This window comes from Solanum lycopersicum, chromosome 9 (assembly GCF_036512215.1).
Source record: "Solanum lycopersicum chromosome 9, SLM_r2.1".
Taxonomy (NCBI): Eukaryota; Viridiplantae; Streptophyta; class Magnoliopsida; order Solanales; family Solanaceae; genus Solanum; species Solanum lycopersicum.
The window spans coordinates 38,468,535-38,479,908 of NC_090808.1; the positions used below are offsets into that span (position 1 = coordinate 38,468,535).

Genomic DNA, 11,374 nt, shown 5'->3' on the forward strand with positions numbered 1-11,374 from the left:
CGACTGGCAGATGCACCATGTTGGGGTGTTTCAGTTCACTAATGTTTCGAATTGTCATTTGTCGAAGATGTTAAACCCAATCAACATCTCCACCCAATACTCATGTAGTTGAATTACTCAGTGTTGAGTAAGATTGATGAATAGTTTTCTCTAGAAGGGGATGGTGTACTCAGGTACCAAAACATATTATTTGTGCCTAATGTTGTTTGTTTGAGGTCTAATATTATGGTAGAAGCTCATGGTTCTACGTATTCCATTCATCCAGGTGCCACCAAGATGTACCACGACCTTAAAGAGGTCTATTGGTGGGAAGCCATGAAGAGAGATATCTCTAAATTCATGGAGGAGTGTACGAATTGCCAACATGTTATGGCCGAACACAATAAGCCTGGGGGTATCACTCCGACAATTGATATTCCAACATGGAAGTGAGAGGCTATCAATGTGGATTTTTTGGTTGTTCTGCAAAAGACTAGGAAACTGCAAGATTCCATTTGGGTTATTATTGACAGAATGACCAAGTCCGCGCAGTTCATACTTGTGAAGTTTATTTTTAAGGCTGAAGATTATGAAAAGCTTTATATTGATTAGATAGAGAGATGGCACGGGATTCCGCTATCTATAATCTTTTATAGGGGAGGCCAATTTATTTCTCCTTTTAGGAGATCTTTAAAAAATTCTTGGGTACATAGGTGAAGTTTAGTACTGCTTTTCATCCACAGACGGATGAACAAGTATAGTGTACCATCCATCTTGAAGACATGTTGATAGCATGTGTTATTGCCTTCAAGGGGAGTTGGGATGATTATTTTTCTGCTGATAGAGTTATCTTACAATAATAGCTAACTTTCCTACATTGGAATGTCAACTTTTTGAAGAACTATATGGCTGAAGATGTAGGTGTCCGGTTCGGTGGTCTGAGGTAGGACAATCTGCCATCCTTGTCCTTGAGATTGTACAAGAGGATATGGAGAAGGTGATAATGATCAGAGATAGATTGGCTACTGCTTACAGTCGTCAAAAATCCCATGCAGACAATAGAAAGAGAGCTTTCGAATTTGAGGTGGGTGATCAAGTCTACTTGATGATGTCACCCATGAAAGGGGTGATGAGGTTTGGTATGAAAGGAAAGTTGAGTCCGAAGTTTATAAGTTCATATGGTGTCTTGCAGCGAGTAGGAAATTTTTCCTACGAGTTGAAGTTACCTAAAAATTTGGCTTCTATTCAGCCAGTGTTTCTCGTTTCAATGCTTAAGAAGTTTCTAGGTTATCCAGCATCCATGCTTCCTGTTGAAAGGTTAGGAGTTGATGAGAACCTTTATTATGAAGAGGTTCCAATGGAAAATTTATATCGTCAAGTGAAGTGACTGGGTAACAAGCAGAATTCAACCGTGAAAGTCCTTTGACGGAACCACCTTTTTGAGGGAGCAACATGCTATGTGAGATCCCGCTATCATCATTTGATCAGTTCTTGAGGTTAGATATTCTTCTCCTAAAGTCTGATTTATGTTTAAGAACCTATGAATTCTATGTATTGTAGTCAACTTGATGTGATAGGTCACTAATCATATGTTTTATAATAGCACTATATGAGTTTAAATGAGTTTATGTTTGCAATTTATGTTGCTGTTTTTGTGTAGCATAGACATCTTTTCTGTGTTACATTATTTGTGATGTGCATTAAGTTAAGTGTTATTGAGAAGGAAATTTCTCGATCTCAAGTATGAAGACTTAGACAAGCTTGAATAGTATGCACCACCCAAATAAGTGTGAATCAAATGTTCTCAAAAGAGAAACGTTTAAGTATAATGAAGTAACTTCCCAAAATCACCCTCCTTGTTCAACATATGTGTAGTGTCGTTCGGGGACAAATGTGTAGTGTCATTCGGGGAAGAATGTTCCTATGGGGGGATAATGTATTAACCCGAAAATGACTATGCTAAATAAGACCTAAATGTACGTAGAATGCATTAATTAGACCGGGTTCACAGAGCTTGATGTGCGTGGAACCAGACCCCTGGACCTAAGCACCAGCCAAGCCAACTAACTTGAAGAGTCAATTGAGCTAGGCAGGGTTGGTTGTAGCCATGTAAGGTCCCCGAACACTAGGATTCACCCGGGTGAGTCTTAAACAGACCCTGAACACTAGGATTCACCCGGGCGAGTCTTAACCGGACATAGAGTGTTAGTTTTACGTTTTAAGGGTTATAGGGGTAAAAAGGTAATTTCGGGGTTAGAGGTAGTATTGTAATTAACATAGGTTGATTTTTAATCTATTGAATAATGTTTTTAATTAGTCAAAATGGGTCAAAGATCGATGTTCAAACCCGGGTTTGATCGCATCTCCACACTCGGGTTCGAGCCGAGTTGGAGGTATTAAAATGAACTTTTTTAGTGAATTCAATTTGAAAAAATAAGGACAGGCATTATAGTAACTAAACATGTAGATAATAATCTGATTTTACCATTCAAATTGTGTAGAATAAGTCAACATCAAACCCCAAGAAAAGGGGGCGCACGACTCCAACTAGGAGTGTACTCCATCTACACTCTTAATTCATTTTATATCCACAAAACATTTTTCAGGTTTACCTTGCAATTAAAAAAAGAAAAAGAAAAATTCGTACGCCTAGGTTTTTTAAGATATCACGGAAAGATCTTCGATTGTGAACAAGAATCAACGCTCGGAAGAGAGGTTTGTGCATGATTTAGGACGTGTTTGTGGCTGGTTGTCACTATTGAAAAAGGTTTGGATTTTATTCTCTCTTGATCCCTTTTGCAAGAGTCCTATAAGTGTTAGTTGAAATCCAATCTACAAACGAAGGATGTCCCCGTTGTATGCCCCTGGAATTAGATCCTATGAATGATTGATGCATGCGTTTGTATGACTTCTTGTAGATGATTTTGAGGACGAATTTTACTGTGTGTAATGTATGTTCACAATTTTTTTATGATTTTTTCATGTATGTCCAAATATTGAATGTTACATGTGCACAAGTATGTTGTTTTCCGTGATTTTTTTGTTACGGTCTAGTTGAAGAAGTTCTGAATTATGTGTTACGTAATGTTGTGTGTTTAACATGCAAAAATAAATTGTGATGTTCATGGAAAGTAAATGAAAGTGATGATCTAAAATGAAATACTAATTGTTGAATTAAAATGAGTCTAAGACTCTTGGTCATGTTCATCAATGCACAAAAATTGGTACAAATATATGGACGTAAGTTTAGGCTAATGTATTTGTTAAAGTGGATATAAAAATCGAAACAAAATTGTATAGACTAAAGTGTAAGAAAAATGAACTTGAGGATCTAATTACTTGGCTAAATTCAAATAAAGAAATTGCTACAACTAAGAATTGAACCCGAGAACTTAAGGTTCTAGCACTAGATGAAGAGGTCTTAAGTAAATTAAAAAGAGAATAATGTTGGGAGTAGGATGGGAATCGATCCCGGCCTCAAGGCCAAATGTGTGAGATACATAAGTCTTACATAAAATAAATAATTATATGCTGCCCAAGGGATTCGAACACGGATACCCTTGACCAAAAATTGTGAGTCACATAAGTATTTCATACAATAACAATAAAAAGCAGCCACTAAAGATCGAAGTTGGGTTCTCTTTGCCCAATGTGTGAAGGCACATAAGTCTCACACCCACACATATAATGAAAAAATATCAAGAGAATAGATACTTCCCAAGGGACTGGAACACGGTAAAGTCTAAGGTAACTTAAATCACGAAACCAAGCGTTTTTCATGGTGTAACCAGTAAGGGGTACTACCATTAGTGTAAAGTATAATAATGGCCATGTGCATGACATACGATGTATGTTAATAGCAAGATGACGAAATGAAAATTCACATAATGAGGTGAGTAATTATGTTAAACTATGATGCTAATGAAAATGTTGACAACATGATAAGATACTAAGACGAATGGTGAGACAAGTCTCAACCAAGCCTAAGTAAAGGTCACTAAAAGTTCTCAACTAAGAGAGTGTTGAATATTAAGAGACAATTCTCAGTCACATTCTATATGTAAGTGTAAGGACATTTCACACTTAATACATGAAGAAGAGATGATAAATCACGTAATTATATATGACTACCTTATGCAAGAAGAAAGCTTCAATGATGTATGAGTTGAATGTAAAGAGGAACTTTACACTAAGCACCGATAGGCTAGTTAAGAGTGGTGATGCCTTATTTCGGGAAGGGCGGAGGCTCACGTAATTCTCCTGACAAGGGACTGTCCACCAAGGTGTGGGACTCCCTAAATCCCCTATTCTTTTAACTATGTTGCCAACATAGTGAACTAGCTTGGTTCGACCCATAACGGTAGCATGTTATGGTTTTACTGTGGACAGTGACTCCACCTCTTTTCGATGTGGGTAAGACACCGGATATCATAATGCTCACATGATCTATGTCGGTTAAGGTTGAATGTTCCTCAACGTATGAAATATAATGAAATGAATGATTCATAAGGTGTTTCTCAAAGACAATCCAAAGATGAAATCGTATTCAAGTAATGACACAAGGTCATTCTTGGACATTGAACTTCATTATCCCGAAGAGAGTCTTAAACTTCATCGTAGGTATAACCGGTGTTTACATCAGCCTATGAATTAATGAAAAGAATAATGTGAAGTATGAATGAATGAATGAAATAGATTCTGTGTTTGGGACCTCACTTTAGATGTCTCAATGCTACGTCCATGATTCCAAGGTCTCATAGATACGAAATGTATGATATATGAAACATGAAATGTATGTTATGTGAACCTATGCATGTATGATTTGTGACCTAGTCATAGTATGACTTTCCTATTACGAATTAGGCAAGTCAAGAGACTTGATTTTCTAAGAAAGCTTGTTGATGCATTACCTTTATGTGTTGCTGCATGTACCCATACTTACTACATGTATGTTCTAAGACCATACAATATAACTATTTTAGGTGAAGTCTCAGGTGGGCGTCGAGGGTATCATTGCAGTTATTCATATTCAGAGATTTCATTTGGACTTGGTAGGTCCTCATGCATTCGAGGATGCTTGCCTTTACATTTCTTGCTTAGAAGTAGATTTGAACTAGTGGAGCATACTCCACTAGTTCAAATCTACTTCTAAGCAAGAAATGTAAAGGCAAGCATCCTCGAATGCATGAGGACCTACCACTAGTGATTATTTCCTATTTTATTGAGACAATGGTAATGATGCTGTTTTGGAATGTATTACTTATGACATCAGATCCAACTTCTTTGAAGTTGTATGTTTTTATAACTAGATGGTTCATGTATGAGCAATGAACTTCGTTATAAATACTCGTTTATATGTACCATATGAAGTCTACTTATACATCAAATATAAGTAAAAAGTTTTAAATTTTCTGCTAAAAGTAATCATATGGATGTGATAAATGCAAGAAAAGGCTTTTCTACGACCTTTGGGAGGTCAATGACGCCAGTTGCGATTCGAATTCCTTAATCTGGGTTGTAACAGATAAATGTGTACTCACATAAGACTATATATAAGTGGATCCACCTAGATAGATATGTACAAATTTTTACACCTTAGCCAAGCCTTAATCATCTTTTTTAGGTGTGGGAGGAGAACACAGGATTCCATGTAGCTCACATGGTCTCATGTAAATTATTGCACTTTTTCCCCTAATATAAGGTACATAAGCAATTCAGGTATGTGAACTATTATTAGGGCTTGTCTCTAAGATTAGTAAGTAGGGTGAGGGAGAGTATGAGACTTCTCTTTCTCATCTCACAAGTTGGATCCTAAGGGAAGGTATTAATAGTGTTTTTCTATGATTAAGTTAATTACATTTTATGTATGTCAAGGTATATATAAACTTATAAATCAATCATGTTATAATAGTATGAAGTTATGTTTTATGCGTGTATTTAGTTACTGAATTTGATTCTTAGATTTGGATATGGCTATCAGGTCCGATTCTTGGTATTGCACAAGTATTGCTTGGGTAGCTAATATGATTGTTTAATATCATGTTAGTGTAAGGCCCCAAAATGAGTTAGGGTGTCTAGAGAGTAACATGTTACTTTTAATGTTCTATATTTCTAAAATAACTTATAATATGTCTTAATGGCAGTGTGTAAAGTTTAAAGTGATTTGGAAGTGGAATGTCAAGGGACGACCATAACGTTCGACGACTAGTCACCTATGTGTCTCATGTGACCATGCATTTTTATATACAATATGATATTAGAATATTATGTATTGGATTGAGTTATAATTATGTTTAAATGTGGTATATTGAGTTTTGAGAAGTTTGTAGGTCCAACGACTAAAAACGTCCAAGGCATTAGAAAGATAGCCCTTAAGATGCTCAATGTCCGTCTTGATGGGGCCTAGCCTGTTTAGACGATTTTATGTTTTTTGATTTGGGTAAAACATACTTTGGAGGTCTACAACTTGTTAAGTGTTGTATTTACATTGGAAAATTTTGAGTACGACTTATAAAGGTCTCACAAAAGGCCCCACAACAAAGACGTATGGCTGGTTGAGACACTGCCTTGGAAGTGTCAATCGACGGACCAAACAACAGCAAGTTGGTCAACCAACGACCCGTATGTGAGGTTCCATCTATTGGTAATTATATTGGAAAGGTATAAATCTAAAAATTGTTCAAGGACCAATCGACGTAAGCCCATGTACGGCCCGTCAACTGACCAACGGCCAGTAGATGGTTCCGTCGATGGTGACCTGCAACCTATTGCCTGCCTCTGTTTTATTTAGGCGGCAAAAAACGTGGGTTTATACAAGGGAGTAAAAAAGTGATAATCCCCACTCCAATGGAATTCACCAAATTAGACTTTTCCCTATAAAAATATTTTTTTCTAGAACCTCAATTGTTTGTGAAGTTCAAGAACATCTTGGAGATTAGATTTACATGGATGAATAATCAAGTTTTTGAGATTTTAATGTAGATAAATGTATGTTTAACATCTCTAGTTATCCTTCCATCTAAAGAGCTAATCTCAAAGTTTTCAATGAGAAAAAAATGATCAAGTTCTTCTTGTTTATTCTAGACATGGGTTCTTTCATAAATTGAATAAAAATTCACGATATGAATATATTGATGATTATATAATGATTTGGATGTGATTTCCAATCCAATTGCATGAGGAACCGATGAATCTTTCACAAACTCGATTTTAGCCTATGGATGGTTTTATCATCTTGATCTCGTGCATGTCATTTATATTATATTCTTATGTCTACTGCCTATTATGTATATTGAAAGTTAATCTGTGATTAATTACCCAAGTGAATCAATTTATAAAGGTTTTAGCATTCCTAGTCTAGTCTTCTTATGATCATTTCTAATACCCTCAAAGTATTAAAAATGGTACAAATTACCCTCCATCCACCTATTGTTTCCAAAGTACCCTTCCCACCCACCTATTAGGTCCAAAATACCATTGTCATCCGCCTTTTGGTTCAAAATTGACCACTTATTTAACGGTTTTATATTTAAACTATTAAAATATATTTCAAAGTATGTGGTGCTCAAATATATGTTATAATTTCACTTATCAGTATAATTTATTAATAAATCCATCACCCACTTTATTAATAATTAAATCCCTCTAAATTAATGAACCCGTCACATTATTAATGCAAGCTACTGCCAATTAAGTGTTTTGAGAAATTATAGAAGTAAATTATCATACATTTAAGTGGCTAAATAAAAAACACCAATAAACTTAGACGTCTGACTATGTATATCTTAATTATTCTTACGTCTCAATTATATGATGTTACTGCATAGGTAACTTTTTTTTCCAAATAATATATTAATGTTTTAAAACAAATCATAAATATTTATAAAATTATCTGTAAAAAAAGTGCATGAATCAATTTGGGATGTATTACTTCTTTACCTTTAATCATAAATTTCTAATTCTATTTTGAAAGAAAGTGTCCTTCTAAATAAGCGTCTCAACCTAAATTTAATTTGGGCTCTGATTCAGAACTGAATAATTTTGAAAGTCATTTTTCAGAAATCTATAATTTCATCGTGTTTTAGTAGTGTTTATGACGATTTTGATATTATAATTGGATTATTAATTGGGTGAGGTTAAGTTAGTAATGAGTGTGTAGTGGTTTTGTTTATAAATTATAGTTATAATCAATAATTGAACGCCAACTATGTTAAAAATTAATTAAAGAGTTTAATTGTAAAACAATTAAAAAAGTGGTCAATTTTGAACACAAACGTGGATGACAAGGGTATTTTGGAGCAAAAAGGTGGATGAAAGGGGCATTTTGGAGCCAATTGGTTGATGAAGGGTTATTTTGTACCATTTTCAATACTTTAAGGATATTTTAGGCCCTTGTCCCTTGATTAAAAGATAATTTAATTATGTTGTAGTTCTTGTAACATCTTTTTTTAGGCTAATACCATTGTTGATTTTTAGATACAAATATTGTATGATAAAATTAATGAAGGCTTGGTTTTAATTGATCTAGGTTCTTCTAGTCTATGAAGTTGTAACTTGTGATATTTACGTTATGTTTGTTGTTATATTAATTAATCCTTGTTAATGTCTATAGCTGCTCCCTATAACGTAATTTGAGGATGAATTATATGTATGAATCCAATATGGGTCAATTCATGGAAGTTTGAATAGGATTAACCTATGTAAACTTACCTTCCATCAACTCCTAATATGAAGCATGCTTATGTCCACCTTAATGGCAATTGTAGTAGTGCCTCATATAGAGTATGATATAATTATCCACTGTCTAGAATTTAACTTATTTGTAAAATATGATTGCTGATAAATACTTTGGTAAAATTAATAATATGTCCTATTCTCTCTATTCTACAATGAATTGATAGTTCAATCCCTACGATAGTAGCTTGATCTTGCAGTGTTTTAAGCATGATATTGATATGACAAATTTTATGATTACATACTGCCTTTGATTCATATTATTGATGTAATATAATCTATAATCCATGAAGTTGAAGTTGGTTCATGATCTCTGTCCTTCTACCTTTTAGTATGTCAATGTATTGTACGAGTTTTAATTTGACATTGTAGTAGCTTATGTTTAACTTCATGAATGATTATGGTAACTTAATCTACTGACCTATAAATTATTTATTGATGAAAGAGTAGTAATGGTCAAGGATGACCAAAGGCTAAAGGATCAGTAAGAATTCCTCTACTCTTCTACGTCTCTATTTCTTTAGAGTAATCTTGATGAAGCCTTGTATGTCATTGGTGTTTTATGGTCAACTTAAGGTGGAGGTGTTTACTTTATTTTCAATCTATATATGTGTTGACCATGGCCATGAAGGAAAAATGATGAATATATGAACATATGCCTATGATGATACTATGTAAAGCTTATGCCTACTTTCCTATTCTAATTGTGATATTGGTTGTATGGCTATTGTGTAAGCATGTGCATATCCATAATAAGGTAATTTAAATGTGATACCATTGATGAGTTAAAAATGGTTAATAATCCCTTACCTATGTACCCCTATGTGAATGCATGAATAGCACAAGGTCGGAGTCTTTAGTGTAATATGAAGTTGGCTTGTCTCCTATTCTATTATGTCTTGTGTGGTTATGCTTGATAGAATATTATGGTCTAAGAGGGTGTCTGCCTCAATATGTTGTTGATAGCCATTATGTGATCATGTTGACCAATATATACATACACTCACTTTACATGCATGCTACAAGTTGTATAGGTCATGGTGTCTAAATGAAAGGTAGTTCTCATATTCACTAGTGTCTACTACAATGCATTTTAAGGTGTTTTTTATGAAGGCATCATATGGGTTTCCTTAGATAGTAAGAATTAAAAGGTTTAATAGTATGGGCAAGGGTATGGGACTTTGCCTATACATTGCACATGTGTACCTTGATAGGATAGTTCTAGTTTTGGTCTCTAAATGTATGAATATGTATGTATGAACATGAGTGTCTTAATGTGTAATGTGAAAGGTTGGATCACATATATGTATACACACACAAATGTATGATGACCTAGTCAAGAGAGAGGCCTTGAATGTTGTATTCATGTGTATCCTAAACTAGATGATGCTTTACATATGCTATATTCATGTGAATAGATTCTTTACATGATTTGGATTGATGAGCTTTCATCTATTACCTATTAGTTAAGTATATGGGGGGATGGCTCTCCTAAACCTACGTTTTATAAAGTAAAAATATAATAAAGGAGTTATATGAAGAAAACTAAGCTTAGCACCAAATGAACTTGAATATGATTGTGTGTCCCTTTCTATGGTAGGAAGGAAGGTCATCATAATTCTCATGAGGTGGATAACTACAATGCCTCAATGGGCATAAATAGGCTTGCCATAAGTAAAAAGTTACAATGCCTAATCTATGCATAACGAGTGTTTTTACACGTACCTCCAAGTTCGATAACTATGTTGCTACTATAGGATACTAGCTAGTGGATCCTACTAGAAAGCTATGTCACATTTTGTCATACTTTGGCCGGTAGACCACCTTCTTTTGGTGTGGGGTTCTATGACACCGGATTCCATGTTTAGCATCACATGATTTATGTCGGTAAGGCTATGGTTATCCAAATGTAAAATGGGAATGGATGTAAATTACTAGGACCCTAAGTAGAATGACTTAAGGAAGGTTACTTAGGATAGGTGGAAGTAATGAACCCATATAGACATTCCACAAGTAGCTCCATAGGAAGTTCTAGGAAGGTGTTCCAATGTATGTATCTATGTGTGTGTTCCTCTTGCATGGTATGGTAGTATATGTCTACTTGTTATAAAGACAATCATGATATGAGTTTTTATGCATGGTTGATCTTGTTGACTATATGATGAAGGTCTTGACTTAACTTTGTCTATGTTGTACTATAATTTTATGATGGTACGTGTTTCCTTTTATAGATTGTATGTATGTTTTCTAGTGGCCTTAAGGTGATGCATTGAACCAAGCATCACTAGAGGGTTACTTGGGAAGTTAACGAATAAAAAGCAAAATAGTTCACTATCAAAGGAATTTAGCTCATTGTAAAGTTACTCAACTATGTTATAAATTTTATAAGTGATATTATGAAATATTTAGCCTTTAAATATGTTTATTTGATGTATATTACTGATACAAATGCTACTCTTTAATGGTTTTATAAAAATTTACTCAAAAAATCGTGAAGTATGATTTCAAGAAAATGTCCCTCTTAAATGCATGTTTTGGTATGGTTGTCATATTTAGTGCATTCTTGTACTAATCCTATTCTTCACTACTTTATACAAAAAGTGTAGGTTGTGAATTATTAAGGGGATATCTACATGATTGAGAAGCTTCATATGTGATTCCC

General features: G+C 34.4%; 1 protein-coding gene across 1 annotated transcript; it reads left to right on the forward strand.

The window, feature by feature from the left end:
* The first annotated feature begins 225 nt into the window (after positions 1-225).
* Positions 226-1,366, forward strand: LOC138338501 (uncharacterized). The gene is made up of 3 exons (XM_069289467.1): positions 226-428; positions 901-1,063; positions 1,172-1,366. Exons 1-3 carry the CDS (start codon positions 226-228, stop codon positions 1,364-1,366), a joined length of 561 nt encoding a protein of 186 aa, XP_069145568.1.
* The last annotated feature ends 10,008 nt before the right edge of the window (positions 1,367-11,374 follow it).

What these genes read in the sequence shown, in the direction of transcription:
- LOC138338501 (XM_069289467.1), top strand. Translation starts at nt 226, where the DNA reads ATGGTAGAAGCTCATGGTTCTACGTATTCCATTCATCCAGGTGCCACC. An exon ending in ATTGATATTCCAACATGGAA is followed by an intron (nt 429 to 900) that starts GTGAGAGGCTAT and finishes CTGAAGATGTAG; the next exon opens with GTGTCCGGTTCGGTGGTCTG. An exon ending in AGAGAGCTTTCGAATTTGAG is followed by an intron (nt 1,064 to 1,171) that starts GTGGGTGATCAA and finishes GGTGTCTTGCAG; the next exon opens with CGAGTAGGAAATTTTTCCTA.